Source organism: Garra rufa, chromosome 11 (assembly GCF_049309525.1).
Source record: "Garra rufa chromosome 11, GarRuf1.0, whole genome shotgun sequence".
Taxonomy (NCBI): domain Eukaryota; kingdom Metazoa; phylum Chordata; class Actinopteri; order Cypriniformes; family Cyprinidae; genus Garra; species Garra rufa.
In genome coordinates, this window is record NC_133371.1 from 20,412,932 (window position 1) to 20,439,891 (window position 26,960).

A 26,960-nucleotide genomic window follows, 5' to 3' on the forward strand; every position below is an offset into this window, starting at 1 on the left:
ACAGCTAGTTAACAAATACGCATGAAGCAGTTGATTCTTTCCAGAATGTTTACTTCTGTGCTCGTTTCTTTTTACTTGTAAAACTGAAATACAATAAACAAGAAATGAAATTACAAATTGTGCATTAATTTGTTCGATATACATATAAATATGAACGCGTACGATCTGTGCACATGTGAAGAAAAACTTGCTCCCACCATTATGTAAGCCCTTCATTTTAGACAAGGGGAGGGGCGACCGGGGTTGCGCCCGTAGTGTCCTCGCTGTGTCTCCTTTAGGAGGAAATGATGAACACCTGTGCTGGAGCTCTATGGAATCAATAAAGTTATGAGCTTTGTTGTTGTTGAGGGACTTCGATGTGAGGGCTGCTGAACTTCTTGCCGAGGCTACCGTGCCGGGACGTGGGCTGGATGTTTTCCCGTGACGTGTGTTAAGCGATCGGGAGGGATAGTTTTGTAGTCGGGTTTTCCTAACTTGAGTACGGCGGCCACCGCTATTGTTTCGCCGAACGCTATACCCCATGTCCGGTAGCGGGTAAGAAGGCCAGCAGTCCAGTATTTGCTTGTATGTATTTTGATTTGTGTGTATATGAAGAACTTTATGCGCCGGGGAGTCCTGGTTTAATGTGATTAATTGTTGTTGGTCCCCCGGCGCGTGTATTTTTGTTTGTGTCTGTGTGTGTGCGTGCAGGGGGTATTAGGGCAGGTTTTTATCATTCATGCGCAACTTTTCATTGTTTTATATTGACGACGGCTGAATAGTTAGCCAGAGTGGTTTTTATATACATATTGAGTGATCCTTTTTGGTGTGTATTGACGTGGGTGTGATTCAACTGATACACTTTTGTACTTGTGGTGTTTGCTGTGTAATGAAATTTGGTAGATTTTGTGGACACATGAACTAATGTTAAGGTGTTGAAGCCCTCTGCTGAATATCTTTGTTCGTTGATATATATTTGCCTTCGGTGACTTGTGATTCATCAACCACACTGTTAATTGAAGTATGTATTTAACAACCATTCTAACCTGCTGCTTTGCCCTTTGAGGTTTTAATATTTGTATTAGAGTATAAGAATAAAAGTGTTACATTTGTATTCCTTAAGGTTGTGTGCTTGAGTCACCCCTGCTATTAATGCCCAAATAAATAATTTTGTCCAGTTAGGAACCTGTGGGACGTTTCATTTCACTTCTTTTGGAGTGTTACAACTTGGCGTAGTTTGGCAGTCTGGACATTGGGCAATAGCAGGTAAGATGTCAACTACACAATCTGGGCAGTTACCTTCTACATCTAGTGAGCAGCAGCAGGGAGAAGATAGTTCACCTAATATGGCTCAGAATCAGGGAACAAATGCAAACATGGTTATGTTTCCTTTTATGATGGGAACACCATGGTGTCAAAAATTTAATGGAGAACAAATGACTCAGGCAAATAATTTTCAGGATTGGTATGATACGCAGACATCAATGTTTAAAATATATCCTTTTTCTGAGGCACAGAAAGTGTCAGCTTTGATAAGTAATTTGGATGGAGAAGCAAAGAGAGAAGTGTTGGCCTTGCCTATAACAGAACGTGCGACAGCCGAACAGATATTGACAGTTTTGAAAGGTATTTATGGAGACATAGTTCCCCTTGCAACCCTTCGTTCCCAGTTCTTTACCCGTAAACAAAGGACAGATGAGAATGTTAGACAGTATGCTCTGGCACTTCAGGAATTGAGTAATCGGTTGGAAAACAGGGGGGATGAGACCATTAGGGGTAACATCTTACGGGATCAATTTATGTTAGGACTTTTGGATGCAGGATTGCGTAGGGAACTTCGGGGTATGGTTAGAGCAGCACCAGACCGTTCTTTTGCAGAGGTCAAACAGGAAGCAATTTTACGAGCGGATGAGTTTGGGGAGGTGAGGCAGGCTGTAGCTGCAACAGTACAGTTAAAACCAGCCCCAGATAAAGCAAAACTAGTTGAGGAAATCAAACAGGAGGTTTTCTTGCAGTTAAAAGGAGAAATAAAAGAAATGGTGGCTGGAATGATTAATGAAGTTCGTGAGGGAGTACAGAATTTACTGCCTAACAGCGATACTGCCAGACCTAGATATGAGTTCAGGGGTGGGCGAAAAAGTTCAGATCAATTTGACCATCAGGGAAGACCTATCTGTCGCCGTTGCAAACAAGTTGGGCATATTGAAAGACGCTGTAGGATGGTGGAAAGCGTACAAGGGCCTTTAAACTTGTAAAACCCACTGTGCAGGCCCAAACAGTGGGTATGTTAGGGAGTGGCCAATCAGAAAAGAAAGATCATTTAATAGGACAATGCCCAGTTGTTGACGTAGTGATACATGGGGTCAAAACATCTTGTTTGATTGATACAGGCTCACAAGTAACTACATTGACAGAAAGCTATTTTAAGAAACATTTTGAGACTGGGGGGCCAACAATGTATCCACCTATTCAAAGGTTTAATTTGGTAGCTGCGAATGGGTTAGTGATTCCTTACATTGGGTATATTGAGGTGGATTTAATTATTTGTGGCAAAGTAATACCAAAAAGGGGAGTGCTTATTGTCAAAGACTCAAATGGGTCATCATATCCAGGGTTAATTGGAATGAATGTAATTAAAGAGTGTAGGAAATTTTTGATGACACAGTCTGGAGATAGTTGCTTTGGGGTAGAAAGTGAAGTGCAAGTTAAGGTATGGAACCAAATGTTTTCTGTGTGTGAAGACTTGTTAAACTTTGTTGATGAGTCAGGAAAGATAAGCACAATTTACTGGCCGCAAGGAAAAATAAAAATAATACCAGCACAGTCAGAGGTGGTGATCGAGGCATGTGCACGTGTTAGGCCTGATAGAAAGGATTATGTGGGTTTGGTAGAACCATGTCAAGATGAGGTATTGCCAGGACAGTTACTGGTAGCCCGATCATTGAGCACTGTTTCAAATGGTAGAGTTAAAGTCAGAATTTTAAATCTCTCCCCAGTCCCGGTGACACTTTTTCAGCGTTGCCGGTTAGGCCAGATTTCTGATGTTGAGTTGTGTCCAAAGTTGCAGGGAAATGTAGAACTAAGATCATTGGATAATGAGACTGTGGAAGTGGGGGTGAGACAAAATAGAGTGCAGGATGCAAGACAAGAGCAGATTCCCTGGCCTGTGGCTGTCTCTTTAGATCCACTGCAATTTAGCACCAAACAACAAGAAATGATTTCTGATTTGTTATCTAAGCATCAGAAGGTCTTCTCAGAACATGATGAGGATTATGGGTATACGGATAGGGTTTTACATGTAATACCAACAGTTGATGCAGCCCCAATTAGAGATCGTTATAATAGGATTCCACCAAAATTGTATCAAGAAGTAAGGGGACTTTTAAATAACATGCTTGAAAATGGTATTATTCGGGAGAGTTATAGTCCTTGGGCAGCACCTGTAGTGCTTGTCAGAAAGAAGGACGGCACCCTTCGTTTCTGTGTAGACTACAGGCGGCTGAATAGTGTTACTCATAAAGATTCATACCCTTTGCCTAGAATTGAGGAGTCATTGGCTTCATTGAAAAAATCTAGAGTGTTTTCAACATTAGATCTAGCACACGGGTATTGGCAGGTAGGGGTGCACCCAGCTGACAAAGAGAAGACCGCCTTTGTGACGCCGATGGGGCTATATGAATTTAATCGGATGCCGATGGGGTTATGCAATGATCCAGGAACTTTTCAAAGATTGGTCAAAAGCTGCCTGGGCGACCAAAATTTTGAAACATTGTTGCTTTATTTGGATGACATAATTGTTTTTTCCCCTTCCTTTGAAGCCCATATTGGCCATTTAGATTTAGTCTTCAGTCGTCTGGGGGACTTCGGCCTAAAGGTCAAACTCAGTAAGTGTTCCCTTTTCAAGAGCCAAGTTCATTATCTAGGCCATGTCATTGCAGAAGGAGGAGTGTCACCGGACCCAGAGAAGTTGCGGGCAGTGGAGGCCTGGGCAACCCCTCAAAATATCACTCAGTTACGTGCTTTTTTGGGCCTAGCAGGATACTATAGACGTTTTATAAAAGACTTTGCCCAGATTGCAGCACCACTGAACTCAATGTTGTGGGGGACATCAAAATGGCGTACTCGACCGGCTGCAGGAAAAACAGATGGTTGGGCATGGGGAGAGGCACAGGACATTGCATTTAAGAAAGTGAAGGAGAGTCTCCTACAAGCACCCATATTGGCATATGCTGATTTTGAGTTGCCATTTTTGTTGTACACTGATGCCAGCCAGACAGGGTTGGGTGCAGTACTGGCACAGGTCCAAGAGGGGAAGGAGAGAGTAATTTCTTATGCAAGTAGAAGTCTCCGACCAACAGAAAGGAATGATAAAAATTACAGCTCATTCAAACTGGAACTTCTGGCTTTAAAATGGGCTATAGTGGAAAAGTTTAGGGAATATCTTGCTGTGTCCCCCTTTACTGTTTTCACAGATAATAATCCCCTGGCCCATCTGAATACAGCAAATCTGGGCGCAGTGGAGCAACATTGGGCGGCCCAGCTTGCGGGATTCCAGTTTGAGGTGCGTTATAGACCGGGGCGAACAAATGGAAATGCCGATGCCCTCTCACGGTGGCCTGTGAGTGAGACTTCTGCTGGGCCCACAGAAGATGGAGCAGTTCCATGCGGTGAAGTCGGATATGTTGCATCAGAAGTTGTCCATGCCTTTGTTCCAGTTACTGAGAACCTGGAGGAGGGTCACAAGTTCGAGACAGTGGTACCTAATAATCAAGGAGACAGAGTGGGTCCCAGCTTGTTGGCCGAGTGGAAGAGGGCACAGCGGACTGATCCAGCGGTATCACGACTGTGGATTTATATGGACAGAGGGAGAGGGCCCTCGCCAAGAGAGCGAGCAGCGGAAGATCAGTCTACCCAAGTGTTGTTGCGACAGTGGGCTCGCCTCTGTGTGGATCAGGGACTGCTGTGTCGGGAGGTATGTGATCCAAAGACATTTGACAAGTTAAAACAAATAATGGTGTATATACAATTATATACATACATTGTCATAGCACATAACTCTCTTACAAACTGACTAAAAATAGTCAATAACTTACAAGCATATGTTTCTCCAAGGCAATGACCGTTTGTGGGCTGAACAGAAATCGTTGCTGCACGTTGCGTGTTGCCGAACTAAATTAAACACTGCGTATATATGGAAAAATTATATAACCGCAATGCTACAAATGGCCTGTAGGTGTCAGCCATACACCATGACCATGCTATGGGCAGAACACCTATTCAAAGTGTTGGAGGAAATAACAGAGCAAGTGAGCAATCTTATCATTGATGCGGAAGTAGTTCAATTCATAGCGTCCGAGTAAATTCTAAGATTTGTGAGAGAAAATCACCAAATGGCTGATAAAAAGTTGTACCGTGAGGATGCGTTGCAAATGTTATTTGCTGATTCTGACTCTGAAGGGGAACATTTGCCTTTTGGAAATGACGAACGGCCGTCTAATAGACGCTCGTCATCCGGTACATCTTAGCAGCACAGTGGTGCTGCCGTGCAAGACGAGAGTGTTCACAAAGCACAAACAAGTAATCATTTCGTCCCTTTGCCCTTTTTTAATTTCCTCTATTCTCATTCATTTGATCATTTTACTACTGTACAGTATAGTAATAAGTAATAATTTGTACTTTTTCCTGTTTTATTGTTGGTCTCCTCTTTTCTGATAATTTGGAATGAGGATAAAAAGAAAAAAAAAAAAAACATTCAAATAAGTTCAAACATCCATTCATTATCTATTATTTCCTGAATATTACTTATGAAATGATCAAAAAGTTGGCTACTGTTCACATGCATTTTGCTACTATATCGAATAGTAATATAATTTAGTACTTTTTCCTGTTTTATTGTTGGTTTCCTCGTTTCTGATCATCTGGAATGAGGATAAAAGACAAAAAAATGCAAATAAATTCAAACATTCATTCAATATTTATTATTTCCTGAATATTACAAAGAACTGATCAAAAAATTGGCTACTGTTCAAATGCGTTTTGCTTCTATATAGTGTAGTAATATAGTAATAATTTAGTATTTTTTTTCCTGTTTTATTGTTGGCTTTCTCTTTTCTGATCATTTGGAATGAGGATAAAAAGACAAAAAAAAAAAAAACCAATTCAATATCTACTATTTCCTGAACATTATGAAATTCAATATTGCCGCCCCCGTGATGATGTCATTATGTGCAAATTAGATGAGTATATTTACACCCCACATAAACTTTTGGTCATGCCCAACATTTTTCTAATTTACAGTAGATCTCTATCTTTAAGCCCTTTCAAGCCACAAGCTTTTGAAATCTTGATGTCAAAATCCAGCATTTTTCCAAAAAAAAAAAAAAAAAACCCTGGCGCCTAAAGGGTTAAGACAGAATAGCTTATAGCCTTTTAATTTTGCCAAACCTTTTTATCTGTAATTCAATAGCAGGCTGTCAGTTATTCATTCCGTGTATTATTATTTTTATTATTATATATAAAATAACAGAACATTTTTATTCGCAAACATGTCTGTGTTTGTACAAAACGCTGCACAATCACTTAATCCCAAATTACACTGACTCAAATTGAAAGGCATTTGTTTGTGGATAGTAAGATACGTGCATAAAATTTATGCAGTACATGGATAATTGTGCGTGAATCTATTAATCATTTTGAGTCTAATATCATCTCATATGCCTCTACCTCTAGCAACAGCCCTCCTATGGACACTACAACCACATCCACCCCTGCCACCCCCATCCCCGTTGGGCAAAGGGACAAAATGATCACTTGTTTGTGCTTCGTGAACACTCTCGCCTTGCACGGTGGCACCACTGCGCTTCAAAGATGTAGCAGGAGACGCGCTATTATTAGACGACTGATCGTCATTTCCAAAAGGCAAATATTCCCCTTCAGAGTCAGAATCGGGAAATAACATTTGCAACACATCCTCACAGTACAACTTTTTATCAGCCATTTGGTGATTTTCTGTCACAAATCTCACAATTTTCTTGCACGCTATGAACTGAACTGCTTCCGCATCAATGACATGATAGCTCACTTGCTCGGTTATTTCCTCGCACTTTGAATAGGAACACAATGTAATTTTGGTCTAGAATTGAAGTACTATATGTCTGCCATCTAGTGGTAGGGAATACAAATTATTACATATTACACCGTATTAGGAACTATTGTATATTTGATTAAGTATGACGTCTTGTCACAATTTTGCGACTTTGGCGCTCAGAGGGTTAACACATTATATAATCCAAATTGATTAAATGATTGTTAGGCTGCATTAATTAGGTCAACCGGAACCGGGAACACTTCCCATAACACCTGATATACTTGTTGCATCGCAAGAAGAATGGCATCTACACTAATATTAGTCTGTTTTGTTCTTATCCCGAGGTCACCGTAGCCGCCAGATCCAGTCTGTATCCAGATCAGATGGTCACTGCAGTCCACCGGATCCAGTCCGTACCCAGTTCAGATGGTGGATCAGCACCTAGAGATGACCTCTACAGCCCTAAAAGTCAGCGGAGACCACATCAACTAGATAAGCCCCAGAGACGGATCATCAGTAAATAACTCCTCACCTAGATGGCCGTTGGTGCAAGACCACGGGAACCAGATGAGTCCTTTGCAAATCTGACTTTGCTGCAACATGGAACTTTTGCACTTTTGACACTATTGTCCTATTTATTAATGTAAAGTTGCTTTGACACGTACTGTATTGTTAAAAGTGCTGTATAAATAAAGGTGATTGATTATCTAGATTAAAGACACATCTCAGCTGTCACCGTCCAACCTGTGGGACGCTTGGCGCTCTTTTTTCCATTGTCCTTTTTCTCTATCAAATGGTTTAGTAACCATCATAAATTATATATCACCTGAAAGCTTAGAAGCTCAAGAATCATTTTGAAATTGGACATTGCTTTACCATGGAAATGGTACTTTAAAATTGTTTGGCGGGCTCCTCCGCCTTATCAGTGTCATATTACAAAATGCATTACGGTCTTTTAGAATCACAACTTTTTACAATCTTGACAAAAAACATATCATTGGAAAGGTCTGAGTCTCAGGATTGCATATATATGGTTATTTTGTGATAGAATGAAAATTTTCTGAAACATTTTGACTTTTGTGACAGAAAAATGCATGGCATTGTGGTAAACAAACTTTCACAGGAACATTTTTTTTTTCCTATCAACTTCAAATTTGGAACATAACTTATTTAGATGTGAGGCTTCAATTTGATATCAAATTTAGGATAAAACCTGTTATGTAAAATATGTATTTTATATAAAATATAATAAAAATTGTACAGTGCATTTTATTTACGGTAAATTTAAACTGAAGTGTTCATGAATTACAACAATTGAAGTTTGGATACTGCACGTTCATGCCTATTTTAAAAAATGGGGGTGACAGTTAAGGGGTTAAACCTTGCCTACACTTAGTGTTCAACTATGGGTAAAACTAGAGGGGTTGAAAAGACATCCTTTGATCTCATGTGATCATGTGGTTCATGGAGTTTTCAACATTTATAAAAAACTATGCGCTGTCAATCTGTTCCTTACTGGGGTCACACTCATACTCCTTGGTGATCAAAGTGACCAAAGACCTTAACTTCTTTCACTCATCATAATATTTACACTTATAAACTGTATAATATAAACTCTCAATTCTGACTTCTTTCATTGAATTGTGAGATATAAACTTTCAATTGCGAGATAAAAAAAGAAAAGTTTTACCATGAATTTCCCTGAGAGATATACCAACATTGCTGACTTCCATTGTATATGAATGTACTAATTATAGCACAATTTACAATTCAATTAATAAGGTTTCAGCATCTTCTATGCTTGAATTCCTACAACTAAAACTGTTTCTTTCATGAGATAATGATTCAATATGCCTACCCCAGAGCATTCAAAGATATAATAAAAGGTGCCACTCACCCTGTAATACCTCAGAGGCTCCTGCTCTGCATACATATTGACATGGCAAAGAGGACTGTGCCACTGCTCTCACTGCTGATAGTGGTAGATTGTATCTGTTTTACAGGGTTAGCACAAGCCTGCCATCTGCTTGGTCAGCCAGCCCTCCCTTCACTTTCTGCAGAAAAAGACATCAACATTGGAGCAGTTTTTACAATTCACAGAAATGCTCTGCTAAAGATTCATTCGTTCACTTCCAAACCAGACCCAACAACATGTGTCAGGTCTGTATGATTATATTATGATAATAGGTGAATATGACTCTGTGATTTTTTATTTTTATTTATTTATTTATTTTTTCAAAATGTAACATAGTCAAACTATGGTTTATTTTCACAGCTTGAATGTGCGTGAATTTAAATTTGCTCAAACACTGATTTTTGCCATTGAGGAGATAAATAACAGTACACAGCTGTTGCCTGGTGTTTCTTTGGGCTATAAAATATATGATTCCTGTGGCTCTATAGCTCACACTATCCAATCAGGCATGGCTTTATTAAATGGCTATGATGAGACTTTGAGTGATACATCCTGCTTCAGACCACCAGCTGTTCTTGCCATTATTGGAGAGTCAACATCTTCTCCCACCATTGGCTTAGCATCTGTTGTTGGCCCTTTCAGCTTACCTGTTGTAAGTTTAAATCTGTTTAAAAGTAAACATTGGAAGAATGTACAGAAGTGCCATCATGGAAAAAGAAATGTAAAAACAGCATGTGAGAAGTTGGTTAACATATGTGGCTAATATACATTTTTATTTTATTTTTTCTTCAGATCAGTCATTTTGCCACATGTGCATGCCTGAGTGACAGAAAAAGGTATCCATCCTTCTTCAGAACAATACCCAGTGATTATTACCAAAGTAGAGCTCTGGCTCAGCTCGTCAAGCACTTTGGCTGGACCTGGGTTGGGACGGTCAGGAGTCGCAGTGACTATGGTAATAATGGTATCGCAGCATTTGAGGAGGCTGCAAAACAAGAGGGGGTTTGTATTGAATACTCAGAGGCCATATTTCGAACTGATCCACAAGAGCAGTTTCTGAGGACAATAGAAGTGATAAAGAATAGCACAGCCAGGGTGGTGCTGGCATTTATTGCACTAGGAGATTTTGTCCCCCTTGTGAAATTAATTTCGCAACACAACATAACAGGGCTACAGTGGGTTGGTACAGAATCCTGGATTACTTCTCAAACTCTTGCAGAAACTAAGGAATACAGTTTCCTTTCTGGAGCAGTGGGCTTTGCTGTAGCAAATGCCAAACTTTCCGGTCTGCGTGAGTTCTTAGTGAATGTGCACCCTGATAAAGAACCACACAATGAACTGTTAAAAGAATTCTGGGAAACAGCTTTTCAGTGCTCCTTTAGGAAGAGTGGCAGTGGTGGCTGTACTGGCTCAGAGAAATTAGCAAAGCTCCAAAATGAATATACTGATATATCAGAGCTGCGAATAGCAAATAAAGTGTACACTGCAGTATATGCTGTTGCACATACACTACATAATGCATTAAAAGACTTCCGATTTTCCTCCAACAACAGTAAAGGAGAAAGGCCCACACCACAAAAGGTATGTAAAAGCATGAGAAATTAAGGGGGGGGGGAGGGTGGATTTGGAGGTGAGACTGAAACTAAATACCAGTCATGTTCCTGACATTTCATATTAGGTGTTGGAGTATATGAAGGATGTGAGATTCACTGTTAAAACAGGTGAAGAAATTTTCTTTGATGCAAGTGGTGATCCAGTAGCGAGATATGACCTGGTGAACTGGCAGCCTGCCAAGGATGGAACTTTGCTGTTTAAGCATGTGGGTGTCTATGACAGCTCACTGCCTTCAAAACAACATCAGCGTCTTCAAGTCAATCAGGAACACATGTTATGGGCAGAGAACAGTGAACAGGTACACTGAGAACATAATTATGAAATTGAATGAAAAACAATCATTTACAGGAATATGTCTGCAAATATTATGAAAGCAGAGTGGTAAAAGTGTAAGGCAACTAAATTAATTTATTTAAATAATCATTTAGGGTTTTATATGACAAATTATGTTATCATAGTTGCCTGTGTCCGTGTGCAGTGAGAGCTGCCCCCCTGGAACTAGGAAGGCTGTGCAAAAAGGACGACCTGTCTGCTGTTATGACTGTATTCCATGTGCTGAAGGAGAAATCAGTAATGGCACAGGTAAAATAATGCATGGTGGATAACTCTCATGACAGTGTGACAAACTGAAGTGTAATACTGCCCATTAGTGAAGTGATTTTTGTGATGCGAATTCCAATCAATATTTTTTCAAATTCCTTCACAGATTCTAGTGACTGCTTTCCTTGTGATTTGGAGTACTGGTCGAATGAAAGCAAAGACAGATGTGTATTAAAAGTGGTTGAATTCCTTTCCTATACAGAAACCATGGGGATGGTGCTTTGTATTTTCTCCTTGATTGGGGTGTTATTAACAACAATTGTATCTCTTCTGTTTTATCTTCATAAAGAAACACCTATTGTTAGAGCCAACAACTCAGAGATGAGCTTCCTGTTGCTCTTCTCACTCTCACTTTGTTTTTTCTGTGCACTAACTTTCATTGGTCAGCCCACTGAGTGGTCTTGTATGTTGCGTCACACAGCATTTGGGATCACTTTTGTCCTCTGTATCTCCTGTGTTCTGGGGAAAACAATTGTGGTCTTAATGGCTTTCAGGGCTACACTTCCAGGAAGTAATGTCATGAAATGGTTTGGGCCTCTTCAACAGAGACTCAGTGTTGTTTTCTTAACATTAATACAGGTGATTATATGTGTGCTTTGGTTAACAACATCCCCTCCTTTTCCATATATGAATTCAAATTATTATAGAGAAAAGATCATGCTAGAATGTAACTTAGGTTCAGCTTTTGGTTTTTGGGCTGTTCTAGGCTATACTGGCCTGCTATCAATCTCGTGTTTTGTTTTAGCTTTTTTTGCTCGGAAGCTTCCTGATAACTTCAATGAAGCCAAGTTCATCACATTCAGCATGCTTATATTCTGTGCTGTCTGGCTCACATTTATACCAGCTTATGTCAGTTCTCCTGGAAAATTTACTGTGGCTGTGCAGATATTTGCAATTTTAGCTTCAAGCTTTGGTTTACTGTTTTGCATATTTGCCCCAAAATGTTACATAATTTTGCTAAAACCAGAGAAGAACACAAAGAAACAAATAATGGGAAAATCTTAGTCTATAGCTATTTAAATCCATAGTTAAGTATGTAACTGAACAGCAAACACATAGAAAACAAACACAGTTCTGTGTATTCTAAGAATTCAAATTCAGAAAAAAAAAACAGAAATATATCCAATACTATTTTTTTTTCACGGAAAATCAGTCAATCAATCAATCAATCAATCAATCAATCAATCAATCAATCAATCAATCAATCAATCAATCAATCAATCAATCAATCCAACATTTCAATGTTCAATCGAAAATAAATAAATAAATACATACATACATACATACATACATACATACATAAACTGTTATATTGTTGTATTTACATGTCATATCATGAGTAATAATTCCTAGACAATAGCACCACTATTTTCACAGTTGTCTGACCCATTAGTTCTGCTCTCCACAGGCTGTGGCAGGCTCTGCAGTGTAGGCCGGGTCAGCACTAGACACAGTGGACTCTCAGTGACCATCTCCATAGCAGCCATGTTCTGGACCTGGATTATGTACTTCTTAATAAAAAATGACATTGACTTTTTGCATTTAACAAGAAATGGAAATTTAATTTGATACTTGCAGCTTTCTTAATTTTTACAGTTTATTATGCATTCAATTATTAGGTTTATTATTTACATTTATGTGCACAATTATATGCCTTTATGTGCATGTTATTAAACATCAATCAATAAGTTGACTCAAGTCATTTTTTTTAGTAGGGTTGGAAAAACACTTACAGGGGGTTTCTAACATCTCTTACTATACTAGACAATCAATCAGTTCTTTTCCTGAAATTTGATTCATTAAGCAATGTTAACCTGTCCTATAGACCGATGTGGTGTCTTTATGAATGAGCCAATTAATTATTTTTTTAATTGATTAGCCATTCACCTAGAACAAAACCAATGGATTGTGTCCATTTATGTGTTTTGGAGGTGACTCTTTTAATACTAGCTTGTCATTGCTAGACTGTACGAACCTTCACACTCTAGCTTTAAACATACATACTCAATGACTGACAATCTTTCTCATGGAACACATTTGTGTTTCACAGAGAGTTCACATGCAGTTTGGACAGTCGTTTTTTTTTTTTTTTTTTTTTTTTTTAAGAATTGGGGTAAATCCATTGTCCTTTTGTCCCAATTTGTTCTTGTTACCTGCCATGATGTTGCAGTAAAATAAACTGTTTCAAAAATCCCTGTTGCTCATCACATATCACTTTAGGGGATAGGTAATGATGTCTTGATGTCCTGACACACGTTGATGAAATAAACCTTCACACTTTGCAGGGATGTTATCCAAGTCTATGGAGTGAGCTAGGGCTGAAACAGCCCTGCTGAAAAATCCAGCATAAACCAGCATGGATATCAAGCTGGTCCAATATTGTTTATGCTGGTTATTGCTGGTTCATGCTGATATATGCTGGTTTAAGATGGTATAGTGCTGGTCCAGACTGGTTTATGCTGGTAAAAGGCTGGTCTAGCTGGTTGTATCAGCAAATCTATGCTGTTCTCAAGCAAAATGGAGCTGTTGATGCTGGTTCACCAGCATGGTCTTGCAGGGTTGAGTGTCAGTAGGCCAGTTGTCTTGACTATTTTCTTGAGGGCGTTAATCTGCTGCTACAATCACGGCTCATTCACGAGGGTCTGCGTTCATCTCTCTCTAAATCCATAGACTATGCTACGGTAATGACGGCCACGAAACTTAATCACCCGCCAGCTCCGGGTCATTCTAATATGTGCTCCAGTGATTGAGCCTGCGTGCGAAATGGCGGCCATACCGGACACATAAACAAAATTGCGGCTGCGCTGTCAGCTCGAGCAGCTGGTCTCCCTAAACACACGTCTGCCAAGCCAGCACCAGCTAGAATCGGGTCTGTTAAGCCACAGCCTGCTCACACCACATCAGCTGTTATCGAGTCTGCACCTGTCATGGCAGCCCTTCCAGCTGAGTCAAGTAGTGTCACAGCTGCTGTTCCTGAGTCAAGTCACGTCACAGCTGCTGTTCCTTCAAAGTCAGGTCCAGTCACAGATGTTCCTCCAAAGTCAAGTCCAGTCGCAGCTGTTCCTCCAAAGCCAAGTCCAGTCACAGCTGTTCCTTCAGAGTCAAGTCAAGACACAGTTTCACATCCTGAGTCAAGTCAAGAGACAGCAGCACTTCCTGAGTCAAGTCAAGACACAACAGCACTTCCTAAGTCAGGACAAGACACAGCTTCACATCCTGAGTCAAGTAAAGACACAGTTGCACCTCCTGAATTGAGTCAAGCCACAGTAGTTCCAGCAAAGTCAAGTCAAGTCACAGCTAGCCACCGCTACTCCGGTGATTGAGCTTGCGTGCGAAATGGCAGCCGCGCCGGAGCGTGTACGCAAGATGGCAGCTAAATCTGCACTCCATCGTGCTATCTCCATTTCAGGGGCTCTGCGGTTGGTGTCCAGCGTGGAAGACCCACTGCTGCTGTCAGCTCAAGCAGCTATATTTGAAGCATTATTTTAATGTGCTTCAAGTACATTTCAAATGCATTTCAGCTCATTAGAAATGCATTAGCATTACATTACTAGTATATTATAAAGCTGCCTTTTTCAGTATTTCACACACATACACACTTTAATATCTAGAAAACACTATTTTTTTTTTTTCATTTTTTGGTGGAATAAAATGTATAAAATCAAGCGAATCATATATGAACAAATCCCTCTGTAAAAAAACTTCAGGATATAGACAGGAATACAAATGGAAAGTTTGGTGTGTGTAAGTGCTACTGAAGTGGAGATTTATGGCTCAGTGTAGAAGAAAAAACTCATTTTGAGAAAATGGCTCCTTCGTACCTCGACTTTGCCCCTGGAATGGTCAAAGCATTTCTTTACCATTGTGTGTGGTTTGTTCCTAAGGTCCCTTTCGCTGCACCACAGCCCATTGAACTCCAGGCTTTCTGCCCTCCTCCCTTCAGGGAACCTGACCAGGAGAAGCTTCCACAGAGCTGCCCTGTGGCAAAAGGCGGACCAGCTGTTTTTGTGTTATGGTCCCCTTAAGAGAGGTTTTCCTGCCTCTAAACAGACTCTCGGTAGATGGATTGTAGATGCTATCACTATTGTATGTGAGTCCTCTGACCTGACCTCACCTTTGGGGGTCAAGGCTCATTCAACTAGGGGTGTGGCAGCCTCCAAGGCCCTTTTGGCAGGTGTCCCTATCCAGGACATCTGCAACGCTGCTGGGTGGTCCACACCCCTCACCTATGTCAGGTTCTATGACCTGGATCTTCGAACAGCTCCTGACTCCTCTGTTCTTCTGTCCTAGCTGTGCTCTTCCACAGGCAGGGATTTTGTGGGCATCTCGTTCCCATACCGTTTTCGGACGCAGCTCGAATTCCCGGAAAGGAACGTCCCAGGTCTCGAGCCATACTTCCTGCATTCCTACGAGCGTTCGTTTCACTAGACAAGTGTGAAATTTAGGTTGTGAGTGTTAGGTTGTGCCTAATGAACTCTAATGAGTTCTGCTCACCCTGCCCCTCTTTAGGGTGATGAGCAGTACTGTTTACTTTAGCTGTGAAATGTGCAAACTGTTAGGAAAGGTTATTTGAGCTCTGCAAACCTTATGTCCATCACTTTGTGTGATATGTACGGTGAGTGGTTTAACCCTTGTATGGTGTTCGGGTCTGTGAGACCCGTTTTCAGTTTTTTTCAAAAGAAAAATTAAACAATTAATTATTTTTTCAACCTGAAATTCATTGGCTTTGGCTTATTTTCTGTCAAGAACATAAATCCAAACAAATTTTCAGTGACCGAATACTGTACCTCCCCCCACGCATTTACATTACATACAAGGTGTTCAGGTCCAATGGACCCAGGTCTAATAAAAGTGTTGAAAGTGTAGGTCCAGTGTTCCTACACTCTGTCTTCATCCTTTCTGGTGATGCTGTTTTCTTCCCCTCCCCTTCCTGCTCCCACACAAAGTTGCAACATTGTTGAAAATTCAACTATCAACACTGTCTGCTCTTACATTCCCGCACATTTTATCCTCTCTCTTGCGGGAATCAAGCTTTATTTTCTCATACTCTGTCCCACCTGCAAATTAGGGGCATTATACTATAAATAAGACTTTGCCAGTGTGGCTCCTTATCACAACTGATCAAGATGGCCAAAAGATTATCTGCTGCGAGGGCCTTGCAATTGATTTTGGAAGAGAGAGGAGCTTCTGATGATGATGTCGAGGAAGAGATTTCAGAATATGAGGATCACATTTCTGAAAATTCAGAGTCTGACAGTGACTTTGAAGAAGAAGATGAGGTTGAGCACCATTTAGTAACAAAACGAAGACGAGTACCCCATCAGCAGCCAGCTCCAGGACCAGAGCAAGCCCACCAGACAGCAAGTGAAGAAAAATGGATGTCAAAAAATGTCAAAAAAACAAGAAGCACATTAATTCATCAATGTGATCTAACAAAGGTAAAGGGGGAAAATTAACCATGTTTGTTGTTCATATGGCTTGTAATTGGGATGAAGTAAACATTTGTTGAGTAATTTAACATAAAATAGTTTGATAGTGTTAATTTGGAAAGCCAAAACCCTAGCGGGTCCACCAGACCCATGAACACTGGCTGAGTAACAAAAATACGAACACCATACAAGGGTTAAATGAGTCCGGCAAACCTTTCAATACCATCGCAATTAAAAGTCCATCACTAAGCATCTCTTCAGCATTTCTCAGTGTTGTGATTGCGGTTTCTGCTCAAATAATATAATCAGTGACACTCTCATTTGTAGGGAAGTTAACTCTGTGTACAAGCTAATGATTTGTAGCTTTCCTTTACCAGCATAGTAGGCCCTCAAAACCTGCAGAGCTTTCCTACCGACACAGACTTTTGTTATCCAGGTACTGAATCAGTTCAGTATATGCTTCCTTGTTTGTTTTTTTTGTTTTTTTGATAGCATCATCATCACCAGCACGTACAGGATTTCTGATAACACCCATGTATTTCAGTCCTAGCAAATGCATGTGGCCTAGAAACTTTATTTCCAAAAGTTCGTAGTTCTTTTTATCTCCGTCGAAATACGTCTATTCCATCGGTTACCCACATCTCATAACCTGTTTTCGCAGCCATTTTGTGTATGATAAACTGTATGTAATATTAAATTATACAGAGTCAAAAAACATGCTCACTACTCAGTATTCTGATGAACCAGCCTTTATTTGCATATGTCCTTTTATGTCCTTTTAAGACAGGGCACATTTGGCATAAGCATCATGTGGCCACCCCCAATACAAATGTTAACAGTTGTTCATTCAAAATATTAGAGTGATATCGAAGCTCAGTGTGGAGAAGATTTTGGTTAGCTTAAAACCGAAACCAAACTATTAACACAAAACACATATTCTGCGCCACTATGGCTGTTGTACTGGTGTCTCACACAAGAGATGTATAGAAAGCTATGTAAAGTTAAAAGAGGTTCAACTTTTAGAAAACATCCCAGACAGCAAATTTCCTTTGGCTTAGATCTGTCCCATATGAACAGCTAAAGTGTGGCCCAGATCAGTGTGTATTTGCTGGCCCAAAACTGGTCCACATCTTTTTAGCCAGAACTGAACCAATACAGTGTCATAACCCAACCCAAAATGAGCCAAATCATAAAAACAGATGTGGCCGGATCATATATGGTATTCTTGTGTGGTTGAGTTCTGTAAAGGGCTGATGGCTTTTATGTGGCCCACATGTAGCTGATAGACCAAAAGCCATTATTTAACCACATTTATACCACACCTATGTTTATTTATTTAATATACACATTTACACGGTAAATCTTATACACATCTTAAACACAAAATTGATTTACAGCCATTGTATTTTTATAATAGAATTTTAATGACTTCAAAATAATTTGATTGCATTTAATGAAAAATAACATGCATACAGCATAAGAGGTTTAAACCTGTGTCTGTAAATTTAAATTTCTTGTTAAGTAAATGCCCCCCCCCCCCCCCCCATGAGAGTGCTGTCCCAGAAGAGTTAGAGAGTCAGAAAGTGCTGTCACTTAGTACTTCATCCATTCAGCGAACATAAATATATTCTTGCTGTGAGGTTAAGCAGTAATATTGAAACTTTTCCAGATTTTATGACAGCCAGTCTCAGTATGCAAAAGCAAAAAGCCTGTGAATTTGCTAAAAGTTCATTATTTACAAGAATTCCAGATGCTCTATGTTGTTTACCTCAAGTTCAGTTCTCAGAAAGCAAAGTTTCCACGGCATAAGTATTACTGAACTTAAAAAGGTGTAAATGACTATTTCCTCATCATTTGTTTCTTTGTGTTCATCTCTGGTTTTAGCAAAATTATGTAACATTTTGGAACAAATATGCAAAATAGTAAACCAAAACTTGATGCTAAAATAGCAAATATCTGCACAGCTACAGTAAATTTTCCAGGAGAACTGACATAAGCTGGAATAAATGTGAGCCAGACAGCACAGAATATTAGCATACTGAATGTGATGAACTTGGCTTCATTGAAGTTATCAGGGAGCTTACGAGCAAGAAAAGCTAACACAAAACACATGATTGATAGCAGGCCAGTATAACCCAGAACAGCCCAGAAACCAAGAGCCGAACCTAAGTTACATTCAAGTATGATCTTTTCTCTATAATAACTCATATTCATATATGGGAAAGGGGGGGACATTGTTAACCAAAGCACACAAACAATCAACTGTATTAATGTTAAGGAAACAACAGTGAGTCTTTGTTGAAGTGGTCCAAACCATTTCATAACGTTACTTCCTGGAAGTGTAGCCCTGAAGGCCATTAACACAACTATTGTTTTTCCGAGAACACAGGAGATACAGAGGACAAAAGTGATCCCAAATGCTGTGTGACGCAGCATACAAGACCACTCAGTGGGCCGACCAATGAAAGTAAGTGAACAGAGAAAACAAAGTGAGAGTGAGAAAAGCAACAAGAAGCTCAGCTCTGAGTTGTTGGCCCTGACAATAGATGTTTCTTTATGAAGGTAAAACAGAAAAGATATCATTGCTGTTAATAACACCCCAATAAATGAGAAAATACAAAGCACCACCCCCATCATTTCTGCATAGTAAAGAAATTCAACCATTTTTAATACACATCTGTCTTTCCTTTCATTCGACCAGTACTCCAAATCACAAGGAAAGCAGTCACTGGAATCTGTGAAGAAATTATTCCAATATATAAAAAGTGCATTATAAAATCACTTGACAAACAGGACAGTATTATACTTCACTTTAACATCATTTTAGAGTTATCCCACATTATTATTTTAATAACTATATTATTTTACCTGTGCCATTACTGATTTCTCCTTCTGCACATGGAATACAGTCATAACAGCAGACAGGTTGTCCTTTCTGCACAGCCTTCCTAGTGCCAGGAGGGCAGCTCTTACTGCACACGGACACAGGCAACTATAATAAAATAAGTTGTCCTATAAGATCATACAGTGAAGATGGTTTGAATTGATAAAATAACTTATCTTTAGTAATAACCTTTATTACTATAATGCCACTGCGTTACACACATATTTTGTCATATTCTAATAACGGTTCTTCATTCACTGACCATTAAATGATTCAAACAGTTATTTAAAATTTAATTTACATGTCCACTTTTCACTGCCCATAGTATGTGTTCCTGATTGACTTGAAGACGTTGTTCTGAAGGCAGTGAGCTGTCATAGAGGCCCACATGCTCAAACTGGAGATGTCCATCCTCAGCAGGCTGCCAGTTAACAAGGTCATATCTCGCTACTGGATCACCACTTTTATCAAAGAAGATTTCTTCTCCTGTTTTAACAGTGAATCTCACATCCCTCATATACTTTAACACCTAAGAGGAAACAAATAGGGACATTATTCCTATATTAATTAGTTTGTGCATAACCAAAAAAAAAAAAATACTCCTCATTTACCATTTGTGGTGTTGGCCGTCCTCTTTTGCTGCTGTTGGTGGAGGATCTGAAGTCTTTTAATACATTATGTAGTGTATATGCGACAGCATACACTGCAGTGTACACTTTGTTTACTATTCGCAGCTCTGATACATCAGTATATTCATTTTGCAACCATGCAAGTCTCTCTAAACCAGTACAGCCATCACTGCCACTGTTCCTGAACGAGCACTGAAAAACTGTTTCCCAAAATTCTTTTAAAAGTTCATTTTTTGGTTCTTGGTCAGGATGCACATTCACTAGAAACTCTCGCAGGCCCATAAGTTTGGCATTTGCTAAAGCAAAACCCACAGCTCCAGAAAGAAAACTGTATTCCTTTGTTTCTGCAAGAGTTTGAGAAGTGATCCATGATTCACTGCCAACCCACTGTATTCCTGTTATGTTGTGTTGCGAAATTACTTTCAGGAGGGGGAGAAAATCTCCTAATGCAATAAAAGCTAGTACAACCCTGGCAGTGCCTTTTTTGATCACTTCCAATGTTTTTAAAAACTGTTCTTGTGGGTCACTGCTTAATATGGCCTCTGAGTATTCAATGCAAACCCCTTCTTCTTTTGCAGCCTCCTCAAATGCTGCAATGCCATTATTACCATAGTCATTGCGACTCCTGACTGTCCCAACCCACGTCCAGCCAAAGTGTTTGACAAGCTGAGCCAGCGCTCTGCTTTGGTAATAATCACTGGATATTGTTCTGAAGAAGGATGGGAACCTTTTTCTGTCACTCAGGCATGCACATGTGGCAAAATGACTTATCTGCAATTTAAAGAAGCAGTGTATAATGTGTTAACCAAACTATTTTTTTTTTTCAGAAAATACTTTCAACATTTGATTTGAAGCATATATTTTTGGTACATGTTTCAGTGGTTTATCATACTCTGATTACACTAACCAGCAACAGATAAGTAAAGTTCTTACAACAGGTAAGCTGAATGGACCAACTACAGATGCCAAGCCAATGGTCGGTGAGGATGTTGACTCTCCAACAATTGCATGAGCAGCTGGTGGTCTAGAGCAGGATGTTTCACTCAAAGTGTCTTCATAACCATTCATCAAAGCCATGCCTGAGAGGATTGTTTGAGCAATAGAGCGACATGAGTCATATATCTTATAGCCCAAAGAAATACCAGGCAACAACTGTGTGTTGTTATTAATCTCCTCAATGGCAAAAATCAGCGTCTGAGCAAATTTAAACTCACGTAAATTTAAGCTGTGGTGAAAAAAGCATTAGCTCTATTACGTTCTGCAAAGAATCATCAGAGATGTTCATTTATTCATTTTTATCAGTATCATCATGCTTACCTGATGCATGTTGTTGGCTGTGGTTTGGAAGTATAATAATGATTTTTTAGCAGAACATTTCTGTGGATTGAGAAAATTGCCCCAATATTGATGTCTCTTTCTGCAGAAAGTGAAGGGAAGGTAGGCTGACCAAGCAGACTGCAGACTTGTGCTGAAGCTGGCAGAAAGATACCATGTACAATGAGCAGCAATAGCTGCAGTGACACAGTCCTCTTTGCCATGCCAGTATGTATGTGGGGCAAGATCCTCTGAGGCAAAACAGTACTGCCTTTTATCATATCTGCCTTTTGTCATATCTTCAAATGTCCTTTGGGGCATATTAAAAACTTAACTCTATTTTGCTCTTTGCAATCATATTTCATTATGAAAGAAGAGATATTTAGTAGTTCAGGGAGGATGTTGCTGGAAATTTACTGCATTTGTATTGATTTCTTTTTTCATCTTTTACCCTAAAGAGATGAGAAAATCCCCACAGACCACAAATGGAGACCACAAATCTAATAGCATTTTCCCAAACCCACACCTCTATGTTTTATAACACTTTTCTGACATTTATTTATTTATTTATTACTTACTGGTACTTATTTATCCCTTTAACTTTCACCCCTAAAAAGAGCTAATGAAAAAAAAATTAAGCTATTATTTAGGTAGTAATTCTTATTAGTAGACATCTAATATATATATATATTTTTCAATTTATGTTTTCTATAAAAATCTACCGTACAGTTGAGATGTCAGTCCATGGTAAAAGTTGTTTTAAATTCGTTTTCATGAGTTATTTTGCAATAATAAACATTCCTTTAACTTTATTAGTCTCTTGGATACATCTCCTAACCTTCAGGGTCCACAAAGTTAAGAAAAAAAAAGTGTCTGTATAATATATATAGCAGTATGGTGATGTGTATGCTGTACCATGTTTTTTATTGACATATCAACTGTACGGTCATGCATAATTTGGATAATTATTATAAATAAACATTTCTGCATTTCTCATATATTTTGCTATACTTCTGTTCTTTACCCTCTACCCTATTCACAACAACTTTATGGTTTTATCCCTACTTCCTTGATTGCTCGTTTGACCCTATTATCTGATGACCAGCACCAATCTCCCTTCTGTGTCACTAACTGTAATTTGTAAACTGCTGCTGTGACTTGAAAATTGGAAATTCCCATCCCTCCATGGAAACAACAGACACAGAGATGGGGCAGTATAGCTGTGGAAAGATTGCTATCTCATCTCTTCCTTTTGATAGATTTTTTTCCCTATCAAAGTTAGCTTAACCGTACGGTAGAGATATCAGTTAAAGGGTAATTTATATTTTAATAGTCCTTATTGACAAAAATATAACAAAACCATCTTGACTGGTTAAAACATCCCTTTCATTCCCTTTCAGACGTTTGCTCCGACATTACATTGAGTGACGTATTTGGGATCCAGATGTAACCTAGACGTTACGTATGGTAACCATTGGAAAGGAGATGTTCTGTCACAGGCTGACACTAGGGGTCACACTTAGTAGCCCAGACACCTCTGACTTCCTTGAGAAAAGGGCAATGAAATTGGCAGGCAAATTTTTATAGCTGCCCCGGATATCTAGGTGTAAATAGGCTAGCATGGCATTTGTTCATTCATTTTGTTCTGAGGAGTTGAGAAGCATCTCATCCCACTCAGACTGAATTCAGAGTTGTGGCATAAGGGACACTATGTCTCTGTTCCCTCCATCAGGTTACAAGGGTTACCATATGTAACCAACATGTTCATTTTCAGTTGCTCACTTCAACATTGTGTCGAAGTACGACACTAAGGGTCCCTATACGTTAAACCACCACAGCTACTGAACTGTGTTACAAGTCCAAGCCCAGAGTGTAACAATCAAATGCACCTCTCCTTCTCATAACCATTCAATGTCCAGGACTAATGACCTCACTCTCCAACATCCGGGAGAGCCGCCATATAAGGCAGAGGTCACCTCAGCCGGAGCCTTTTCTCATTCTGAGAAATTAAAAATAAAATGCGGTTGTAGAGTCTTGGTTGTTTATGTTGAGAAAGTGTTCTTCTCCCTCAATGGGGAAAGAACAGTACGGAAACCACATCCTACCCGAGGGGAAGAGTGACCTGAAGAAACAACCTATCGACTTACTGAAAGCAAGTACTACATAGGGACAGTTTCTGTGGTGGGCTCCGTAATATGGGGAGAACTACCAAGCACATATATATAGGCGACAAATCAGCTGTTTGTCTAGGGAATTATCAATAAATTTTGAAGGGGATTTTGAAAGAATCATCAACAACTGAATTGTCCAGCGTAACTGTCAACTCTGCAGCAGATATTAATACCTGAAATATAGTGAAAACACTCAATATTAAGCAAGGTAACAATATCCAGTTTAAGGCAGTGTCACGACTTCCTGTTGTTGTTATTATCAGTAACATCTAGGGATTAAGGAAGTCAACACACACACACACACACACACACACACACACACACACACACAAAGAGAAATGAAAGATATATTATATATATATATATATATATATATATATATATATATATATATTTTTTTTTTTTATCTGTTACTAAAGAAATAAGATGTGTGGAGTAATGAAACAAAGAAAAACTGAAATTGCTTATCAGAATCTTTTTAGTGAGGAATTATGTCCATCAAAACAAACACTCAACCGAGGTTACATATGTAACCCGAGACGTTCCCTTCCAGGAAACTCGAGCTGCGTCGCAATGCTGGGAACGAGAATACCCACGCTGCTATACTGAGGATAGTCCCTGCCAAATTGGCAAGGAGACAAAGGAACCATAAGAGGCTCGAGAAAAGGCCCGAAAGTAGGGCTTAGAAGAAGAAGTCTCTGCTGATGTCCCAGCCGGTCAAGGCGAGAGGACGAAGGAGCCAGGAGAGGCTCTAAGATCCAGGCCATAGTACCTGGTAAAGGTTAGTAGCGTAGACCAGCCCGCTGCATTACAGATGTCAGCAACAGAAAGCCCCGAAAGTAGGGCTTTAGAAGAAGAGACACTTCTAGTAGAATGAGCCTTGACTCCCAATGGTGAGGGGAGACCAGAGGACTCATAGGCTACTGTGATGGCATTCACAATCCACCGACTTATGGAAGACTTACTGTAGCAGCTGGACGGCCTCTCCTCGGAGGGCCGTAACAGACCAAAAGTTGGTCAGCCTTCCTCCACAGGGCAGTTCTGTGGACGTATGCGTCTAGTGCTCGCACTGGACACATACAATTAAGCTTTGCCTGGTCGGGCTCCCGAAAGGGAGGAGGATGAAAGGCCTGCAGCACGACAGGCCGTGGTGCTACTGTGGGGACCTTAGAAAAGCTTTGGCAATGCCGGGTGCAAAGTCTAAAAAGGAAGGGGCCACTGAGAGGGTCTGAAGATCCCAAAACCTTTAGAGGGAGGTAATAGCCAGCAGGAAGGCAGTCTTAAGAGTGAGAAGACGGTCGGAGACCTCTTCTAAAGGCTCAAATGGAGGCTTGCATAGAGCCTCAAGCACCACAGGCAAGTCTCAAGGAGGGACGCGAGACCGTGCTGGAGGTCTCAACCTCAGCGCACCGCGGAGGAAACGTGTAACCAGGGGGTGTCTGCCCACTGAAATGCCACCGAGAGGGGTGTGGTAAGCAGCTATGGCCGCCACATACACCTTCAGGGTGGAGTGGGTCAGCCCAGTGGAAAGACGGGCCTTTAAGAACTCCAGTACTGTACCAACTGGGCAGTTAATATGGGGTTAGAATTGTTGCTTAATTCCAAATAAATACATTATGATCCACAAATAAATGTAAAGCGATTGACAAAAACCAAGCATAATCACAAAGTAAATAAAATGAGATCCACAAATAAATCTTAGAGTTCCACAAACATGAATTATATTCACAAGTAAAAAAAAAATTGAATTGCAAATAAAAAACATACAAATATTTTTTTTATTATACAAACACAACTTTGCCCGGCATTTGTATGTGAATCGCATACTGTGCATTTGTAGATCGCTGCGCGTATTTGTGGATTGCTCTCTGTGCATTTGTAGATCGCTGCGAGTATTTGTGGATTGCTCTCTGTGCATTTGTAGATCGCTGGGCTTATTTGTGAATTTTGAAACATTTCAAGCGTCAAGAGGCAAACTAATCCACAAATGGATGGACTCCACCCACCTTCTACTTAAGCCAATCAGATACCGGCCACGTGGGGCTGACCAGTCGTTGCACGTTCTCGCTAATCACGTTTTTACGGTGACCGTAAGGTCACTTATGTTTGTCGTGGCCAGGACATTTAAACTCGTGAGAACATGATATTATGTCGTGGCCACAAGATATTAATTCGTGGGAACCTATGTTATGTTACATATGTTATATATTATACGTATTATAAGTATTATATTTTATTAGTCATATTCGTTATTTTCCCCTTCATTTCGATCTCTTTACTTAATGTTCTGAATGTAGGTTCTAATGCTGCGTTCCAGGGAGGTTTTTTAACTGGTAAATCACCACTTTAAACCACGACTCACGACTTTGTAGCGTTCCAGGCAAGTCACGCCAAACTGCCTGGGCACATTTATGAATTATTATTATTTTTATATTATTATTAATTTGATTGCAACGTTATATTGTCCTAAGCTCTATTTTTCCACCGTGTACTACTTGCATAAACACCACACCCATTAGGGCTGACTTTGTTGTTTCACGGGCTATGTCATGTCAGAACTCGTAACTGGGAGTACATCAATCTAATACGAGTTCACAAGTGGGAAGTCACGAGTTGGACTGCCATTCCAGTGCACTTTCACTGGTAGAAGGTCGGAAAAACACGGGTTGCCTGGAACGCGGCATATGACTGGGATATTTACTGGAATGCAGTTCAAAGTTGAATTTAATATATATTGTATTTTATTTAGTCTAATTAATAGACAAATATAGTGTTTCAGTGAAGAGAGAATTATTCACGTAGTCATATAATCATTTATCGTCACACAGTAAAATAGGCCTACATTCCTGCTATTAACTGATCGTCTTTTTTCGTATTTGTATTATTATTATCATCATCATTATTATAATTATTACTATTTTATTAGCCTATTATTATGTATATATGTATATATTTTGTTTATATTCGTTTCCCCCTTAATTTTGATCTCTTAACGTTCTATATGGAAATTGTAAATGCTTGACATATGCTATGACTGAGTTTTACTGGAATGTAGTTTAAAGGTTGAATTGAACATATATTTTATTTTGTTTCGTCTAATAAATAGACTAGATTATATAATACTATACTGTTTCACTGAGGAATGAATCATTCACGTATAGTTTCATTTGTAAATGAAAACATGCTCATTTATGGTCACACACGGGCATAATACAATCATAAAGTCATATAGCATATGTCAACCATTTTACAGTATCAATATAGAACGTTAAGAGATCAAAATTAAGGGGGGAAACGAATATAAACGAAATTAAAAATATATACAATAAAAATAGGCT

General features: G+C 39.6%; 2 protein-coding genes across 2 annotated transcripts; one reads left to right on the forward strand and one right to left on the reverse strand.

Annotated features, from left to right (window-relative positions):
• Nucleotides 1-1,823: 1,823 nt before the first annotated feature.
• On the forward strand, nt 1,824-12,200 carry LOC141345261 (vomeronasal type-2 receptor 1-like). The gene is made up of 9 exons (XM_073850143.1): nt 1,824-2,106; nt 3,798-4,951; nt 5,213-5,285; nt 9,070-9,226; nt 9,342-9,633; nt 9,774-10,562; nt 10,660-10,893; nt 11,054-11,177; nt 11,302-12,200. The coding sequence occupies exons 1-9, from the start codon at nt 1,824-1,826 to the stop codon at nt 12,198-12,200; spliced, it is 4,005 nt and encodes a 1,334-aa protein (XP_073706244.1).
• A 6,263-nt stretch (nt 12,201-18,463) lies between these two features.
• LOC141345262 (extracellular calcium-sensing receptor-like) lies at nt 18,464-21,732 on the reverse strand. The gene is made up of 6 exons (XM_073850144.1): nt 21,455-21,732; nt 21,071-21,362; nt 20,120-20,908; nt 19,810-20,037; nt 19,493-19,616; nt 18,464-19,359 (listed from the first exon to the last, which is right to left on the reverse strand). The coding sequence occupies exons 1-6, from the start codon at nt 21,730-21,732 to the stop codon at nt 18,464-18,466; spliced, it is 2,607 nt and encodes an 868-aa protein (XP_073706245.1).
• Between the last annotated feature and the right edge of the window lie 5,228 nt (nt 21,733-26,960).